The sequence below is a fragment of the Equus quagga genome, chromosome 12, assembly GCF_021613505.1.
Source record: "Equus quagga isolate Etosha38 chromosome 12, UCLA_HA_Equagga_1.0, whole genome shotgun sequence".
Lineage (NCBI taxonomy): Eukaryota > Metazoa > Chordata > Mammalia > Perissodactyla > Equidae > Equus > Equus quagga.
This window is the reverse complement of record NC_060278.1, coordinates 83,038,331-83,058,809: the sequence shown is the minus strand read 5'-3', so window position 1 is coordinate 83,058,809 and position 20,479 is coordinate 83,038,331. Positions and strand designations below refer to the sequence as shown.

The window sequence follows — 20,479 nt, the reverse complement described above, 5'->3', positions numbered from 1 at the left end:
CACAGATGCCACTCCTAAATGTATCATCGTGGACAACTCTCTAAATCTCCGTTTCCTGGAGTCCAAATGTAAGACACTCAGATTGTACAAAAATTTGTGTTTGTGGCATCTTAATTTTCTGTAACTGATCTAAACTTCCTCAGGAGCCCCCATCACACTGGCTATCAGGAAGGCAGAACTGAAGTTTGTCTACTAAGCAATGCCAGGCTCTTCTAGGTTCTGATAGCCTCTTTAGCAGCACTGTCGGGGTTCAAATCTTGGCTTTACCCAATCATTACAATCATTTGAGCACTTGGTACCTGGGTTTCCTGGTCTGTAAAACAGGATTGAAAACACGGTTGGACGTACGGGTGGAGTAAGCACTGGATAAGCCACCGTCATTCTCTTTTAGGTTAACTTAGTATTTTCCAGAAAAAAAAAGGAAGCTGAGGCTTTCAGCGCTTCCTTCTCTCAGTCCTACTCCAGCTGGTCCTGGGTGCAGAGGAAGCTGGAGTTTCTCTCTGGGGCAGGAGAGCGGGCCTTGGGTCTGAGCACTGTCTGGGGTCTGGTGTCTGCCAGGAGGAGATTGGTGCACCTGGTCCCTGAGCACTTTGCACTGGGTCTGCCGAGGTGGCTGGTCCCCTCTGGTCGCTTGGGGCCTTGCATTGGGACTGCTGCTAAATCCCATTGCTCCTTCTACTTGGTCTCCTGTAGAGGAGACCCATATGTTGGAACCTCTTTTAACTGACCACAGGCCTCGAAAATTCCAACGGACCCTCAGCACCTCCATGTCATCTTCCCAGGGGAACTTCTGAATCACCTGCCCACCTGTGCGGATCCCTTTTTCAGCTGTGTCGTTTCTTCTCAAGTTTTGCTTAAAGTTAATTTTATTTATTTTAATAGGAAAGGCATTGCAGTGGTTAACTGTTGCTGTGTACAAGCCACCCCAAAAGGCTGTGGCTTAAAACAAGCACACATTTAATTTGTGCTTCGGGATGTATGTTGATGATTTTGTCTGGGCTCCGCTCTCCAGTTCTCATCTCAGCTGGTTTTGACTGGGATTGCTCATGCACTTGAGCTTAGCGGCAGGTTGGCTAGGTAACTCTGCTACTGGGGCTGGCTGACTGTCACCTGGGCCACCTCAGCTCTCCACCATGGGTCTCTCATTCTCCAGGAGGCTAGTCTGGGCTTGTTTACTTGAGATGGGCAGTTTTGAGAGAGAGCAGAAGTTGCAGGATGCAACGTCACTTCTCCCACATTCTTTTGGCCAAAGCAAGTCACAAGACCAGAGCAGATTCAAGGCATGGAAAATAGACTTCAGCTCTTGATAGGAGGAGCAGCAAAATCAGATTGCAAAGGGCGTGGATACATGGAGCGGGCAAAGAACTGCAATCTATCTACCACGGGCATCCACAGGGCTCAGAATTCACAGGATTCAAAGTCTCCTTTCTTTATAGGGCTCCCAGATATTACCTTCTTTAGGGTTATCCATAGGCACCAATTTCTGGAGATATTTAATTCCTCCACTATTTCTGATCTATTGCTCAGAAGCCTGGTTGGACATGGCCCCTTGCTGAGGTGGGTGGCCTCCTGGACACCCTAGGAAGACAGGCCATGGTCCCTTCTGCTCTAGGAATCTCTAAACATACCTGAGAGTTCTATACTCCATTCTTACCCCACCCCAGAGTTTTGACCCCAGGGTCTGGCCTCTCAACTCCTGCCCTTCTCCCCCCTTTTCTTGCCACCCTCACCAAGTCATAAGGGGAGGCGTTCCCTTCTTTCCTTTTGCAGGGACTTTCCTAACCTCAGCCCTCTTCTGAGCAGATGGTCTCCTCTGTTCTGGCTGGAATCTCTCCAGCCACCTCCTCGAGGCAGCAAGTTGCAGGCTCTAGCTTTGAAGGAAACAGAGCTGCGCTGGAGGGAACTGGACTCCCAGGAGAGGGACATGAACGTGGAAGTGCTTAAAAAATATCAGGCCTGTCCTGCTCATCTGTAAAATACATGCCATGTGACACTGTGGGGGGGGGGGGCACTGGCTCCCAGCAAGGGCTCGGTGACAAGGAACAGCAATTCCCCTTGTCAGGGGGCTTGGTCATTGCGGGAACAGCGGTGACTGTCACTACATTGAGGAGTCAGCCTAAATTGTTTTCAACAGGGGCACCTCAGGTACAAATAAAACACAAGTCTTCATTTGCATGAGCTGTTTACTCCCTACAGAAATGGAACTTTGTTAAAACAACAATTTCTTCCTTCTTTACCACAAAATGGAAAACACAGTAAGTCTAGGGAAAACATTCAACCTCATTAGCGATCAAATAAACACCAATTAAAAAAAGAGCGATACTGATGTTTTTGCAATCGGCATTCATCTCCATTCCTTTCGCTGCTCTTCTCTTTATTGGAAGGGCTGAAAGCCTGGGAACTGTATTTTCCGGGAACTCCTTGCCAGATTTAGTCTGGATTTGGTTCTGCTGAGGAGAGAAGCTTGCATTAGACTTGGAAGGTGAATGAGGAGAGGCGTGATTGCTCCTCTAGACATGGAGAGGGGCAGGTGTGTGTGCGTCAGCGGATGCAAACGTGGGGTCTTGCAGTGGTCCCCACGCTGTTCTGTAGATCACCTGCAAATCACAGGCAGCTGTGATCGCTGGTGGTGGGTTTCTGCGAGTCTTGCAGATTCCTGATTCTCCGAGGGCTAGCAGTGAACTGGGCAGCTGAAGCCGTGGGGGATTTCCAGTGCTCTGTAAGCACCAAATCCCACATTTTCCACCAGAACAGAGCAGGAGTGCAGGGCTTTACGACCTAACCTCGAAATTCATCTGGCATCCTTTCTGCCACTCTCTTCATTTAGGGGGAAGCATTTGGTGTTTCATTGAAGCCTCTAAAGTCCTGGAACCTGACTTTCTACTATTTGCAACTTGTCCTGTCCTGCGGCTTGCTTTGCCTTTCTTGACCCCTTTTGATATTTTGCGTCAAATCCCATGACCTGCTTTTTGGTGTTGTTTTAAATTCTCATTGAAAAACAGAATTTAAATTTTATTTTCATTTAAATTTTAAATAATTGAGCATTATACATACTACTGTAGGTAAGTGCACCAATATTATGTGTGGCTCACTGAAGTTTTAGGCTTTACATGTCTGTATACACCCGTGTAACCACAACCCCAAGACATAGAAGCTTCCTTCTTACTCCTTCCCATTCGATCTCTGGCCCCATTAGCAATCACCAATCTCATTTCTATCACCATAGATTGGTTTTACTGGTTCTTGAATTTCATATAGAGTCATGCAATGAGTGGTGTCTGGATTAATTCATTCATCTTAAGGTGGTTTTTTATTTGTGGGTTCTTTTTTCTTTATTGTGGTAAAAAAAACCCCACAACATTAAATTTACCGTCATAACCAGTTTTAAGCATACAATCCTATAGTGTTAGGTCTATTTACATTGCTGTGCAATAGATCACTAGAACTTTTTCCATCTTGCAAAACTGAATCTCTGTACCCACTAAACACTAATTTCCCCTCTCCCTAGCCCTTGGAACCCACCTTTCTACTTTCTGTTTTTATGATTTTGACTACTTTAGATAGTTAATATGAGCAGAATCATACAGTATTTGTCCTTTTGTGGCTGGCTTATTTTGCTTAGCATAATGTCCTCGAGGTTCATCCATGTCATAGCATGTGACAGGATTTCCTTCTTTTTTAAGGCTGAATAATATTTCGTTTTGTGGATATGCTACATTTTCTCCACCCAGTGATCTGTTGACGGACATTTGAGTTGTTTCCATCTCTTGGCTATTGGGAATAATGCTGTGATGACCGTGAGTGTGCACGCATCTCTTCAAGATCCTGCTTTGAATTCTTTCGGATGTATACATTGGGATTGCTGATTCATATCATAGCTTTAAGTTTTTGAGAAACTTCATACTGTTTTCCATTTTCCATTCTCAGCCACAGTGCACGTGGTTCCAATTTCTTCACATCCTGGCCAGCACCTGTTATTTTCTGTTCTTTTCATAGTGGCCATTCTACTGGGTGTGAGGTGATATCCTATTGCAGTTTTGATCTGCATTTCTCTTGTGCTTAGTGATGTTGAGCATCTCTTCATATGCTTGTTGGCCATTTGTATATCTTCTTAGGAGATTTGTTTATTCAAGTCCTTTGCCCATTTCTGATCAGGTTATTGATGTTGTTGCTGTTGAGTTATAGAAGTTTCTTATATATTCTAGCTATTAATCCTTATTAGATTTATGATTTGCAAATCTTTTCTCCCCTTCCATAGGTTGCTTTTTCACCCTGTTGATTGTTTTCTTGATGTGCAGAAGTTTTAAGTTTTGATATAGTCCTATTTGTCTGTTTCTGCTTTTGTTGCTTTGGCTTTTGGTGTTTATCCAAAAAAATCATTGCTAAATTAAATGTCATGAAGCATTTCCCATATGTTTTCTTCTAGGAGTTTTATAGTTTAGGCCTTTAATCCATTTTTAGTTAATTTTTGTATGTGGTATAAGGTAAGGGTCCAACTTATTCTTTTGTATGTGCGTATCCAGTTTCCCCAACATCATTGGTTCCAGTGACTGTCCTTTCCCCATTGAGTGGTCTTGGCACTGTTGTCAAAAGACACTATATATGGAAGGGTCTATTTCTGGGCTTCCTATTCTGTTACATTGGTCTATATATCTATCTTTATGCCAGTACCACACCGTCTTGATTTCTTTGTGGTATGTTCTGAGATCAGGAAGTGTGAGGTCTCCAACTTTGCTCTTTTTCAAGATTGTTTTGGCTATTCAGGGTCCCTGGGGATTCCATATCAATTTTAAGATTTTTTTTTCTATTTCTGCAAAAATGCCATTGAGATTTTGATAGGAATTGCACCGAATCTGCAGATTGCTTTGGGTAATATGGACATTAAACAATACAGTCTTTCAACACATGAGTATGGAATGTCTTTCCATTTATTTGTATCTTCTTTGATTTCTTTTAGCAATGTTCTGTAGTTTTCACTGTAGAAGTCTTTCACCTCCTTGCTTAAGTTTATTCCTAAGTATTTTATTCTTTGTGATGGTATGGTAAACAGGATTTTAAAAAAATTTCTGTTTTTGTCTGGTCATTGTTAGTTTATAGAAATGCAACTGATTATCATGTGTTGATTTTGTATCCTGCAACTTTGCTGAACTAATTTATTAGTTGTAAACTGTGTGTGCATGCGTGTGTGTGTGTGTGTAATCTTCAGGGATTTCTACATACAAGATCAAGACATCTGAGAATAGAGATAATTTCACTTCTTTTCCAATACGGATACCTTTTATGTCCTTATCTTGTCTAACTGATTTTCCAGTACTGTGTTAAACAGTAGTGGCTTGAGTGGGCATCCTTGCTTTGTTCCTGATCTTAGAGGAAAAGCTGTCAGTCTTTCACCATTGAGTATGACATTAGTTGTTGGCTTTTCATATATGGCTTTTACTATGTTGAAGTAGTTTCATTCTAGTCCTAGTTTTTTGAGTGTTTTTTTAATGAAAGGAATTTGAATTTTGCCAAGTGCTTTGTCTGCCTCTAATGAAATGATCATGTGGTTTTTGCCCTTCATTTTGTTAATGTGGTGTATTACTTTGACTGGTTTTCGTATGTTGAACCATCTTTGCATTCCAGGTTTAAATCCAACTTGGTCATGATGTATAATCCTTTTAGTATGCTGTTGAATCTGGTTTGCTGGTATTTTGTTAAGGAGTTTTGCATCAATATCCATCAGGGATATTGGTCTGTAGTTCTTTTCTGGTGTGTTTTCCTGGTTTGGTATCAGAGTAATGCTGGCCTCATAGAATGAGTTTGGAAGTGTTCCCTCCTATTCAATTTTTTGGAGGTAGGGTTGGTGGTAATTCTTCTTTAAATGTTTGGTAGAATTCTCCAATGATGACACGTGTTTCTGGGCTTTTCTTTCTTGGGAGGTTTTTGATTACTGCTTCAGTCTCCTTACTTATTATTGGTTGGTTCGGATGTTTTATTTCTTCATGATTCAGTCTTGGTATGCTGTATGTTTTTATGAATTTATCCATTTCTTCTAGGTTATACAATTTGTTGGTGTATAATTGTTCATAGTAGTCTTTCATAATCATTTCTATTTCTGTAACATTAGTTATAACGTTCCCTTTCATTTCTAATTTTAGTTATTTGAGCCTTTTATCTTTTTTCTTAGTTAATCTAGCTAAGCAGATGTTGATTTTGTTGATCTTTTCAAAAAATTAAGTCTTAGTCTTGTTGATTTTTTGTATTGGTTTTCTATTCTCTATTGCATTTATCTTTGCTCTAATCTTTGTTATTTCCTTCCATCTGCTAATTTGGGGTTGGGTTTGTTCTTCTTTTCTAGTACCTTGAAGTACAAAGTTAGGTTGTTGATTTGAGATCTTTCTTTTTTTTTTTTTTAAATGTAAGTGTTGACCATATAATCTTACCAGTTAGTATTTCTTTTGCTGCATCCCATAAGTTTGGTATGTTGTGTTTTTGTTTTCATTTGTCTCCACATATTTTCAAATTCTCCTGTCATTTCTTCTTTGACCCATTGTTTATTTAAGGATGAGTTAATTTCCACATATTTGTGGATTTTCCTGTTTTCTTTCTGCTGTTAATTTCTAGTTTCATCTTGCTTTGGTCAGAGAAGATACTTTGTATGATTTTAATCTTCTTAAATTTGTTAAGATTCATTTGTGGCCTAAGATGGGGTCTGACTTGGGGAATGTTCCATGTGTGCTTGAGAAGATTGTGTGTTAGACTGCTGTTGGGTGGAGGGTTCTGTATATGTTTCTTAGGTCCAACAGGTCTACAGTGTTGATCAAGTCCTCTGATCTTCTGTCTGGTTGTTCTATCCTTAACTGAAAGTGGGGTATTGAAGGCTCCTATGATTACTATGTTTCTGTCTATTTATCCCTCCAGTTCTTCAATGTTTGCTTCATATATTTGGGAGCTCAAATGTTAGGTGCATATGTATTTATAATTGTTATATCTCCCTAGTGTATTGACCCTTTCATCACTACATAACATCCTTCTTTGTCTCTTGTGACATTTTTTGTCTTAAAGTCTATTTTGTCTAATTATGGCCACCTCTACTCTCTTTAGGTTCCCATTTGTGTGGAATATCTTTTTCCATCCTTTCACTTTTAGCCTATGTATGTCCTTAGATCTAAAGTGAGGCTCTTGTAGACAGCATATAGTTGGATCTTATTTTTTAATCCATTTGGCCAATCTATATCTTTTAATTGGGGTGTTATATCCATTTACATTTAAAGTAATTACTGATATGGAGGGACTTACTACTACTATTAAAATTTTTTTCTGTTGTCTTGTAGCTTTTTGGACTTATCTTTCCTTCCCATGCTGCCTTCTTTTGTGCTTTTGCTGATTTTTGAAGTTATACATTTTGATTCTCTTCTCATTTCCCTTTGGGTATATTTTATATATATTTTCTTTGCAGTTACCATTGCAACTACACAAAAGATCTCAAAGTTAAAATAATCTATTTTAAACTGACAACAACTGAACTTTTAATTTAATTTGTTTTAATTTTAATTTAACAATTGCATATAAAAACTCGAGTTCTTTACATCTCTGCCCCCCCCCATTTTATGTTATTGATGACTCACATTACCTCTTTTTATATTGCATACTATTAACATCTAGATTTATATTTATTTTATGCTTTTCTTTTAAAAATTCCACACCAGATTTAAAAGTGACTTACACACTACAAGACTCTATTTGCCTGTATATTTTACCTTTATCAGGGAGTTATGTCACTGTTTATCATCCTTTTGCTTCAACCTGAAGGATTTTCTTCAGCATTTCTTGTAGAGCAGGTCTAACGGTGATGAACTACCTCAGTTCTCATTTATTTGCAAAAGTCTTAATTTCGCCTTCATTTTTGAAGGACAGTTTTGCTGGATATAGTCTTGGTTGGTAGTTTTTTTTTTCCCCATCTCTTTGAATATATCATTCTACTCCCTTCTAGCCTGCAAATTTTCTGCTGAGAAATTAGCTGATCCTCTAACAGATCTCCTTGTACATAACGAGTTGCTTTTTCTCTTGCTGCTTTCAAGATTCTCTGTTTTTGTGTGACTTTTGACAGTTTAATCACGATGTCTCAGTATAGGTCTTTTTAGATTTATCCTAGTTGGAGTCTCTTGAGATTCTTGAATTTGTATGTCCATTTTTCTCCTCAGATTAGGGAAGTTTTGGGCCACGAATTCTTCATATATTCTCTCTGCCCCTTTCTCTCTTTCTTACTCTGAGACTCACATAATCTGTATGTTGTTCCTCTTGATGGTGTCTCGTAAGTCCCTTAGGCTCTTTTCACTTTTCTAAACTCTTTTTTCTTTTTGCTCCGCTGTCTTGGTAATTTCAAAAGTCTTGTCTTTGTGTTCATGGGTTCTTTATTCTGCCTGGTCAAATTGGCTGTGGAGTCCTTCTAGAGAACTTTTCAATTCAGTTACCATATTCTTCAGTTCTACAATTTCTGTTCATTTCCTCTTTATAGTTTCTCTCTCTTTGTTGTTATTCTCACTTCATTCATCATTTTCCTGACTTCATTTTGTTGTCTATTTGTGCTCTTTGAATTCATTGAGCATCTTTATGATGGTTATTTTGAATTCTTTGTGTGATAATTCATATATCTATGTTTCTTTAGGGTCAATGTCTGAAGATTTAATTTGTTTGAATAGGCCATGTTTCCTGGTTTCCTTGCATGTCTTGTCTTCCATGGCACTTTGGAATTTGAAAACTCAGCTACCTCTCCGTCTTTGTAGTCTGGTGCTTCTGGAGCTTCCGAGACGTCCCAAGCCTTTTCTGGGGATGTGTCCTCTCTGGTTTTGTACTTATTTCCTAAACGAAGAGGTTTTTGCGTTTCTACCCAGGAGCTCCCCCTGCGTCTGTCTGCAGTACTGCAGCCTCACTCCTGCTGTAGTAAGCCACAGTGCTGGAGCGCCACCTAATGTATATCTGTGGTCCCGCAAACTCTGGTGCTAGACCAAGCCGTGTTGATTGCTCTTGTTCTCAACAGCCCCCAGCTTTGCGTCCCATTCTTGTCAGTATTTAGGCAAGACAGAAACCAGCCCCTCTGGCAGCACCCAGAAAAGTCAGAATGTTGATTCGCTCCACTCCTCTCCCTCTCCAGGGAAAGGTTGGGAGTTCAGGGTTTCCTCCCAATAACGCTGCCCTATGCCAGGAGGAGGGGTTGTGATGCCTGAACGTCATGAATATTCCTCTCCTGCTTCAGTAGTTGGCTTATAGCTCGCCTGAGGTACAGGAACCTCTTAACTGGTTTCTGGATTTCTCACAAAGGCAATCAGTCCCTGTATTGTTGTCAGATCTGTATCTTTGTGAGAAGGATGGTCTGAGGTTCCCTATTTCACTATCTTACTGGCATCACCCCTTCTCATCAGAAAGCTTTTTTTTGTATGCTAATATTCATACTTATTGAACACATGTGCCTATGCAGATTTATTATCTATACTGTATACAATTATAAATAAAATCCAGCTAAACTCCATGTGTGTGGTGCTAAGACATAATCTGTTTCTCTTCAGAACCTCCATCTATGTACAAATATATCTTTTTATTGCTTTGTTGGGGTCATATTGGCTTACAACATTGTGTAAATTTCAAGTGTATATCACTATATTTCAGTTTCTGTATAGGCAGTATTGTGTTCACCACCAGCAGTCCAATTTTTATCCATCACCATACATATGTGCCCCTTTACCTCTTTTGCCCTCCTCCCACACCCTTCTCTTCTAGAAACCACCAATCTATTCTCCTTATCTCTGTGTTGGTTTAGCTTCCACATATTAGTGAAATCATATGATATTTGTCTTTCCCTGTCTGACTTATTTCACTCAGCATAATATCCTCAAGGTCCATCCATGTTGTTGCAGATGGCACAATTTTGTCTTTTTTATGGATGAGTAGTATTCCATTGTGTGTATATATATATATATACACACACACACACACACACACACACACACACACACACACACTGGATCTTCCTTATACATTCGTCTGTTGATGGGCATTTGGGTTGCTTCCACATCTTGGCTATTGTGAATAATGCTGCAATGAACATAGGGGTGCATATATCCTTTTGAATTGTTGACTTTATGTTCTTTGGATAAATACACAGAAGTGGAATGCCTGGATCATATGATGGTTCTGTTTTTAATTTTTTGAGAAATCTCCCCACTGTTTTCCATAATGGCTGAAGCAGTTTGCATTCCCACCAGCAGTGTATGAGGGTTTCCTTTTCTCCACATCTTTTCCAACACTTGTCATTTCTTGTCCTGTTAATTATAGTCATTCTGATGGATGTGAGGTGATATCTCATTGTAGTTTTGATTTACATTTCCCTAATAATTAGTGATGTTGAACATCTTTTCATGTGCTTGTTGGCCATCTGTAAATCTCCTCTGGAAAAAATATCTTCATATCCTCTGCCTCTATGTCCCCTTATGAGGATAAAATGACATAACAAAGTGCCTGGCACAGCATCAATACTAAATGCAGTTTTACAACAGGAAGCTCATGAGACTCTATCACTGAGGCCCCAAAGCTGAGAAAAAGAGATGTCAGGCATCTCTGCAAATGGAGGAGCCGGCCCATCTACACAGGATTAGCAAAAGAGATGGCCAAAGACTACCTCTGCCGGTGATACCCCGATGCCTACCCTGACAGTATATAAGGGGAGGCTGGGCTATTAATCATGAGAGACATTAGAATGGGATTTCTTTAGAGCATGGATTATAGACATGCTTGGGGGAGAGAAGAGAGCTTAACCCCACCTCAGGCTGACTGAGGGCTTTAAGAGGACCCTCAGCAAGCTTGACATGTGTCTCCTGGAATTTTCAGTGTTTCACATCCAGACAATGTAGAGTGAGGGGCTGGCTACCTGCTCAGAAAGCAGCTTGGAGTTCCCTGGGGGACATGCCCAAGAACTCACAAAAGTGTCGCTTGTAAGAACTATATTTGGACTTCTCCACCACCAATTGGTTACTAAGGTCTCACTGAAGGGGGAAGAAAGAAATGAAAGTGGGTAGAGAACTCCCTCATTCTCTTCTCTTCATCTTTCTCAATCATGGGGAAGCCAGAGGCAGCAGTGGGAGGGAGAATGAATGGAAAACCAAGGTGGGAAATGGCCAAGAAGCCCATCCACCACTCAGCCCCACACAGGTTTCCCAACCTGAGGTTGGTCCCCCCAGGGGAGAGGAACCTACTGAAAGTGAGATTGCAATTTCTATTACCTGAATAACAAGTACCATTATTACCTAGTAGGAGGGATGATTTGAGCTTATTTGAAAGGTGGTGTGAGGAAGAATGAAGCAACTTTCACCTTGAACCTTTCGGAGTCCAGTACGTCCAACAAACTGGCTACAAGAACAGGAACACAAAGGGAGTCTTTTCAAGGGGGTTGGGTGAACTTCACCTGGACAGAGGTCGGGGAACGTCGTGGTCTTTTGAGTAGACACTCTCTCTCTCACTCTTCTCTTAGTCTGCAACATGAGGGGCCTCTGGATTCAGTTCCCTGGTACTCCTGTTCTGTCCCTTATCCTACTCTCAGGAGGGTCCTGTGAGTAGTGTCACCAGCGGAGATGACCAGGGGCATTGGTGTGGGTGGGCTGGATGTGGCCCATCATAGTGCTTAGGGCGTCATGCTCTGATAACCAGATCTACTCTAAGAAGGAAGGGGCAGGGACAGGAGAGTGTCTGGGGCCAGAGAGGAGATATGAAGGATTTCAGCCCTACCCCTCAGAGAAGATGAAGTAAAGAGCTACTTTTTCCCTGTCTTCCCTCCCAGAACCTGGTGATGGCAGGTGACAATGTCCCACATCAGAGAACGTGTCTTTGAGTAGCCAGAGGAATGGCAGACATTGATGAGCCCTGCATCTGAGCTCAGAACTACCTCACAAATCCTCTTCATTGCTTAGTACTCGTGGCTGCTTTTCCAAAAGAATGATTTGCCTAAATATTGTGGTCTCCTAGAAACTTCTAGTCACAGATCACGGGATAAGCTTTTGGAGCTGGCAGGATCAGGGAATATTTTCTGCAGCCCTAGACCATAGGATGCCCCTTTCTTTTCCTCCCTTTCTGCCTTCTGCCCTCCATTTATCCTTCTCTTCATTTCTTCTCTCACCTATTCAACACGAGAGATTGTGTAGTGCAGTCATTCATTCACTCAACAACTATTGAGTACCCACTATGTACCAGGTACTGTTCTTGGTGCTTAGGAGACATCAGTGAAGAGGACAGACACAACTCGCTGCCCTTTGGAGTTACATTCCAGGGGGTGGGAGGAAGACAGCAATACAGAATAAATAACGAATAAAGCAAATAAGTAAATGATGCAGTATGTCAGAAAGTGGTAAGTCCTATGGAGAAAGCATAGAGCGAGGAAGCAGGGGTGAGGTGAGTTGGTGGTGAGGGACCATGGGACTGAGGAAAGGACTCTGGCTGTTACTCAGTGATGTGAGCAGCTATTGCAAGGTTTGAAGTAGAAGAGGGCCAGGATGTGACTCTTGTTTTTAAAGGATCCCCTGCTGGCCGTATTGAGAAGGATGAGAGAGGCAAGGGCAGAAGCAGGAGACCAGTGAGGAGCTAATTGCAGCAACTAGAGAAAGAGGACGGTGGGTGAATCCAGGCCGTGGAGAGGGAGACAAGCGGTCGGATTCTGGAGACCTTTTGAGGTCAAGTTTACACAATTTCCTGATAGAAAGGATGTGAGACAAGAGAGGAGAGGAGACAAGGATGCCTCCTAGATTTTTGTCTCAGACTCCTGGAGGAATGGAGTTCCCATCAACTGAAATGGGGCAGTGTGTGGGTGGAGGAGGTTTGGGAGGATAAGGTCATTTTTTGAAATGTCGCTTTTGAAATGTTATTGGGCATCCAAGTGGAATTACTGAGTAGGCAGGTAGAGATAATATTCCAGGAAGAGTCCCTAGCTGGAGAAATAAATTTGGGAGTCCTTGGGCTATCAATGGTACTTAAGGTCACTGGGCTGGACAAGAGCATCAAAGGATATCTTGTGGTGGTTAAGTGTTGGGGAGCTTGAGGCAGACTGCTTGGGTTCAAACTCAGCCAGCCACTTACCGGCTGTGTGCCTTAGTTTCCTCATTTCTGAAATGTGGATGATTATAGGCCATACCTCATCTGGTTGTTGTGAGTTCGTTCATGTAAAGTACTCAGAATAGAGTCTAGCACTCAGTAAGCTTTCAGCACACGCTAGCTGGTTATTCTTTTTGCAACAGATATGAATTTCTCCATGACACCAGAATGTCACCAAACTTTTGGAAAATTGGAAATAATTTCAACCTTAAAATCTGCAAGTAGAGGACAAATATATTTTTTTCAGAAACATCTGTGAATAAATTGCTGACATGTTCCCTTATTAACCTAAATATTTGTGTACATTTCCTCCAAATAAGTACAGTCTCCTACATGACCATGATACCATTCAAATAAAGAAATTAACATTGACATTATTATCTCATCTTCAGATGGCATAGAAGTTTTTAAAATTTTTCCCAAAATGTCTTTTATACAAAAAGGTTCTGGCTTCATTTAATTGTCATGTCTTGTTAGTTTCCTTTAATATGGAACAATTCCTCTTTGTTTTACTTTATGATCCTGACATGTTTGAAAACAGGCAGTTCTTTTGTAGAATGTCTATCATTTTGAATTTTTCTGACACTTCCTGATGATCAGAGTCAGGCTCTGCATCTTTGGCAGAAATGTCCAGAAGTGATGCTGTGTTCTTCTCATTGCATGCAATCAGGAAGCACACGATTTCAATTTGTCTCATCGCTGGTGATGTTCACTTTGATTGCTTGGTTAAGATGGTGTCTGCCTGACATTAACACTGTCGTTACTCTTTTTTCTTCTTTATAATGCGTAAATACGTCACTTACAGTTTTTTTCTAATTCCGATTAAATCCAGTCTGAGTACTTCCCCCACCAAGGTTGGAGAGAGCGAATAGTAGATATTTTCCTTGGCTTCTCACCCCGCCATTGGGCTGTAGTATAAGAGCTGTGGTTCTTGGAGCCAAATCTTCTCTGGCGTGCACTTGGCACCCTGCCCACAGGTCCAACACTTCTGGAGTGCTGCATCTTCCCAGGGTGCAATTTTCCACTGCTCACTCTTTCACCACCCACTCTGTGGAACCGCCCTTGTTTGTGTATGCTCCGCAGCCATATCCCCTTCCGGCCTTGCTAACAGAACTCCCTAATTCTGCCGGCAATGAGTTTCAGCAGTACCTAGGCCCTTCCCCAGTCCCAGGGGATGGATCTTCATTGGTCCACAATAATTTATAAGCAGCCCCATCCCCTGGCCAGTGATTGATTGAGTGATTGGTTGAGGCTGGGACACGTGTTGAGATTCTGGCCAATCAGATTTGAAAGGAAGTCGGCACGAGGCTTCAGGCCAAAAAAATTCCACTAGCTGCCTGCCTCTGTGCACAGACGGTGGATTTGGTAAGAAACCTTCTATGTGGAGAGTCTAATATTTACCTTTACTACAGCATCATAGAAACGGAAGATGCAGAGCTTCAGGTCTGAGAACCAGGTAATATATCCCACTGTCTGAACTTGCCCTCTACATGACTTTCCTGCTTCTTCCCAGGATCCTGAGATCGGTTCCATCAGGGAATCTGGGAAAAAAATGAAGGTCCAGTGGTTTTCAGGAGACTCACTATTTTCTCTCTTCCTGCCCATTAATAATGGAGAATTAAAAAAATTTGTAGGAATAAGGTACATAGGGAATTGATGTTTTGTATGGTTGGATGTGTTACATTTTTTTCCCCCAAAGTCAAATTGGTGTTTATTAAAAAAAAAAAAGAAAATAAACCTAAATAACTTTATACAATATCCCCATGTTGTTGTAACTTCATCTTTGTCCTTTTATGGTTTTATTGAGATATAATTCACCTAGCATAAAAGTCACCCATGTAAAGTGCACAATTCAATGATTTTGAGTATGTTCCTAGGGTTGGGATGCACTGGATTTTAGTGTATATGCTTCTGACATGTAGTTGTATAACGTGCCTGTTGGTGTCACTGCAGGACTCTGCTGTCCAGTTTTCACAGCTGCCTTCCTCTCAGTGTTGTGTTTTCTTGTGACCAAATTAGGCAGCAGTTAAATGTAATGCGTCTGTCTCAAGGGAGACTGCCATTGCAGAAATGGGGGATAAATGCACCTTTGAGTTTCACAAGCTGAGAGCCGGATGAAAGATGCAAAAATTTGGGAAAACACAGGCTCCTGTAGAGGCAGCCCCTCCGTTTCCACCTCCCTCCCCCACACTCCAGTTACCTCTTGAGAGTAGACAACACTTTGGGATATGTGGGAGAGAGAGGGGAACTGGAGGGAATGAACACTGGGAGGGTCCTGAGAAGGGTCCTCAAACCCCAGGTCCAATTTGGATTGGAGAGTCAGGAGGACTTCTGTCTTTTTTCCTGGTGACATGGCTTGTGGAGTTCCTGTCTACAGCCTGGCCTGGCAACAGAAGAGCAGAATGGTATGGGTGCTCTTACTAAGTGGAGAGGACCCGAGATCACCTTGCAGCCTTTCCAGAGGTCCCAGGTAGCCAGATTTTCCAATGTGCTTGAGAGGATTGTGAGCAGAGCTGAAAGTGAGTGGATGCCGGGAATCCCTGAGATGAGGAAGATGATGATGCTAGGGGCACCTGTACGGATCTGTAGTCAAGGGCAGTAGAAGGTGATGGACCTTTCAGCAGGTGCCTGCATGGACTGATGTCACAAAGGCATCTTAGACACCACTGGGGATGGAGAGGGTGGGGGAGGGGGGATGACACTGATTTGATTGAGGAGATCCTGAATTGACCAAGATTAAGTCCATGGAAAGGGTGCTTAAAATAGAACTTATGTTAAATTATGGAAAAAATTTAAAATGTAATGTTTTTTTCACACCTGGGATGGTGGCTTTAGAGTTGCGGTTTTAAAATCTTGATCATGACACCTATTTCTCCAAAATACAGCTTCCCCATGTGTAAACTAGGGTTGAGGAGGATGAGTTGGACTAGGTGGTATCAAGAGCTTTTCCAGCTCAGATTGATCATGATGCTAAAGTCTTGGAGTCTCCGATGTTTCACTGCCCACCTGTGAAAGTTTTCCCCATAAGACACTCTCTTTGCAGTCCTTTCCCCAGTCTCCAGTCTCCTGAAAATCTCCAGGATAGCTCAAGGTGACAGGGACAAGGGGGATGTTCCCAGCTCCCGCAGAGATCATATGAAAATGCAAGAGAATAATATATGTACAATCATGCCATCAGGGCAAATGGAAACATTTTGGCTTTCTGCTTCTCCTTCCAGTCCATGCTTACATAAGTACCACTTCTGTACCAGATCCTGGAGACCGCATTGTATCCAAGGGCTTTTGAGAGGCGAGAAGGATGGAAAAGGAACAATGGCTATTTTAGTTCTGATTGGCTGCCCTGGCAACCGGCTTTACAGACTCAGTGAGTCTAAAATATCTTTGCAGCTCTGACCCCTCTCCTGAACTCCAGATGTGTATGTCCATCTACCTACTCAACATCTGCACTTAGATGACCAAGAAACATTCTATTTAACGTTTTTGAAACTGAAACCTTAGTTCCCACCAGAAAACCTATTCTTCCACCTGTTTTCCGCATCTCATCCATTGCTCAGCCTAGCCAGTAGCCAGGAAGCCATACCCAATTCCACCCCATTCATTACTTTCACATTCAGTCCCCAAACACGTCCCCTCATTTCAACCCATAAATACACCTCCCCATTAGTCATTTTCTCTCCCTCTCCACTGGCACCATCATAGCTCAAGGCACCTTCATGACCCCTGGTTTGCTGCAGTAGCGTAGCTTCACATCTGAATTTTCTGATTACTTGCTTTCCTCTAATCTACTTACCCCACAGGAATCATGATGATTTCAAAGAATGTAAATCAGATCTTTTCTTTTACGCTGTGGATTAAAACTCTCCAATGTCTTTCCATTTTTCTCTAAATAACATCCCAACTCCCTCCTTGGCTGATAGCCCTGTCTGATTTGTCTCCTCTCCATCTCTTCACCTTTGTTCCATGTCCCATCACTCTCAAATTCCATCCCCACTGGCCCTCTTCCTCTTCCTTGAACATCCCAAACCCCTTCATACCTTAGGGTTTGGGCCCGTAGGTTCCCTGTGACAAGAGTGTGTTTCCCCAGGCTCTTGTGACTTTCAGATGTGAGCTCAAATATTCTGTTTTCAGAAATGCTTTCTCTACTATTCTTTCTAGATAGCAGCCACTTAATTCCTAATGCTTGTGGAGATCTCTGTCATTACAATCTACATTATTTTCTGCACCTTTTTATTTTCTTCAGGATACTCATCACGTTCTCTTTCTTTCTTCCTATCTCTCTCCCTCCCGCTCTGTCTCCATCATTTCTTTTCTGTTTGTATTCATCAGACTGTAAACTCCACAATGGTAGGGACTGTTTATACCAATGTTCAAAATATTTTCTCTGTGTCTAACATAGTGCCTGTTACATAGTTTAAAGCTCAGTAATATTTGTGGAATAAATAAAGACAAAACCTCCTCTTCAATGAGCAATTATTTGTGTGGAAGCTCTGAACTGGGCTTGCTTGGGACATGAGCTATTACCTTAAAGGGGTGAGGAATCTTCATGTCCAAGCTGGGACTCTGCTGTTTGATTCATCATTTTTTTTTCTGGTTTCAAGGTATGGGACACCTGGGACATTCCCTATCACTTTCTTGAGGTATAATTTAGGGAATGAATAACTATCTAAAGTTTTTGAGGAAAATTAAATAAAAATTATTCTCACGTGTGTTTAGTGTATGGCTTTGGAGACTCCAGAGGGAGACTTGTGAGGAGGAAGTTGGAACGATCTAGGTAAGTGCCAGTGAGGGTTGGAGCAACCATGAAGATAAATGGGAGGGAACAGAATTCATGGGACTTGGAGACCAAGGGCATCTAGGACTCAAAATGTGAGGTGTTGAGGTTGTACAAGTGCTGATGCTGTCCTTGTAAACCCTAATAAAGAATCTTTTTAAATTTTGCTTCCTGAAGACTTTGCTTGCCTCATTCTTGTCCTGGTCCTGCTTCCAGGACAGAGGTGAGGGAGAAGGAGGCCAGCACATCCCCAAGGCTCCCCGTATTGGAGGCCAAGTTTGGAGATGTTAAGGCTGAAGCTGCTCTGCTTTGAATAGAAAATGTTGAAGAGGAGATTCATGTCTGAGGGGTGATGGAGGTGGGCTCAGTGCCTCCATCTCTGTGACTACAGAGGTTCAAGGCCACAGTGAATCAAATACAGTAAGATGCCTATTTCCCTGGGCTTATCTGTCCTGTTATAGAGACCCTTTCTCCAGAACTAGGACTACACTGCTTCCCCCACATCTTCACCAGGGCCATGCTGGGGCTCAGGACCAATCCTAAATCTACTCCAGGACCACCTGGCGAACCTGGAAGTATAAGCGTTCGTTCCTTCTCCCCACCCGGAGACATGGAGTGGGCTTGAGTGCAGAACAGCAGGCCTGAGAGGTCAGGAAGCTGTAGGATGAGGATGCGTCAGGATCTCCCCATCTGGCCCTAGAACCATAGACAGCGAGGCTCCTTGGAAAACACTGAGCAGAGTTGGGTTTGAACCCGGGTTTCTTTTTCCACTCCTTGTTATCTGAGTAACACTGAGAAAATTGGGGAAGAGTGTCCACCTTGTGGGATTGATATGAGGATGAAATAAGATAAAGCGTGTGAAGTTCCAGACCCATGGTGCACCTATTAACCGTGTTTTCCTCTTTATGTAGAATTGCCAATTGTCATAATAAGAAGGAAACTTGGGGCTTTCTAGGTAACACCCTTCCATTTATTCTTTTCCTTTGGATCTTAAGTACATAGAACTGTACATATCATAAATCTTGTTTCATAAAACACTCATCATTGATACTTGCATGATCCTCTTTTATTAATCCACTTAGCTACTCATCCATCCATTTATCCAACTATCCATCCATCCATTCTTGCTGTCTCCTTTTTTCTCTCCCTTTCTTTCTCCATTTCTCCCTTCCAATATTCCATCCATCTCTCTATCTACCTCCTTACATACCTATTTATCAATGTTATATTGTCGTTCTGTCTATTTTTTTCTTTATAGTGATATAAACATTCATGAAGCCTCCACCCAGTATGGAAGCTAGAATCTTGATATTAACTTCCATCTACCTAGATGTACCCACCCTTTTCATCCCTCTCCCTCCCCAACCTAAGACAACTACTATTTTAAATCTTGGGTTCATTGTTCCTTTTTTGAAGAAAATATGGCTGTATCGTATTTATGTGTATTCCCAAAGGTCACTTGTTAGATGTTTTTAGCTTTATAAAAGAATATCATGCTGCATGAAATCTTTTGGAGCTTACTCACCCCTAATATTTTTTTGCCCAGATTTATCCATATTATTGTGTGTAGCTGTAGTTCATTCATTTTTACTGCTGTACAACATTCCATACTGTGATTGTACTCAATTATTTGCCCATTGTCCTCTAAATGGATATTTGGGCTGCTCTCAGGTTTTCCTAATTTTAAGCCATGCTACCATGTATGTACTTGTACGTATCTCCTGTGCACGTGTACAAGAGTTTCTCTTGGGTGTAACCCAAGAGTGGAAATGCCTGGTTATGGGGTATGTGAATGTTCAACTTACAACTTTCCAGACTGTTTTCTGAAGCAGCTGTGCCACTTTACATGTCCATCAGCAAGGTAAAAAAGAGCCTGGTGCTTCTTCACTTTTGCTGTTTGAATAGGGACAAAATGGCATCTCAGTGTGGTTTGGCTTTGGCTTTTCATGACTGGTGATGAGATTGGATACCTCTTCACATGTTTATTGGCCACAAGTGTTTCCTTTAACCCCATTGGAACGACGGGGCCATAAACTTTATGTGGCAGATCTTGGGTGCCTACAGTGTGCTTTCCTTGAGGAGCCAGGCAGGGGCTTTCAGAACAGCAAGTGTGTGTCTCCCCCTGGGCAGGAGCCTGTCCTGCCTCTGCTGGTTTCTTGCTCAGTGTCATGGACTTCATGCCCTGAATCTTGAGAGAAACTTCTTTCCTGCATAGGATGTGAGAGCCCACCTCTCACTACTGACCTTCCTGGTCCAAGGCTGTCACCTGCTCTGGGGGCTGCAGGAGACAGGGAGGGGAAGCCAGTGATGGACAGGTCTCAGAAGGCTGATGAAGCAGGAGAAGCTGGCATAGCAGTACTGGCGTCATAGCAAATATCCCTCCTGGGTCAGTCCTCCTGAAAAGGCTGGGAGGGAGCTCTGGGTCCTATGTTGCTGAGGAGGGGATTGCAGTGCCTTAACCTGCAGAGGAATCAGGGAGCTGGGTGAACTCTTGTTCTTCTCAGACCTCTGCTCAGAGGCCACCTCAAGAGTGCTCCCTTCATACTGGCTCCAATCTGTCTCCCTCCTTAAATGCCCCCCCCCCCCCCCCCCCCC

General features: G+C 42.2%; 1 protein-coding gene across 1 annotated transcript in view; it reads right to left on the bottom strand.

The window, feature by feature from the left end:
- Positions 1–20,194: 20,194 nt before the first annotated feature.
- LOC124249029 (signal-regulatory protein beta-1-like) overlaps positions 20,195–20,479 on the bottom strand; it is a 19,462-nt gene continuing 19,177 nt past the window's right edge. The window contains exon 6 of the mRNA XM_046679759.1: positions 20,195–20,344. Within this exon, the coding sequence (XP_046535715.1) occupies positions 20,272–20,344 (73 nt within the window). The 3' untranslated portion in view covers positions 20,195–20,271. The remainder of the gene's footprint in view (positions 20,345–20,479) is intronic.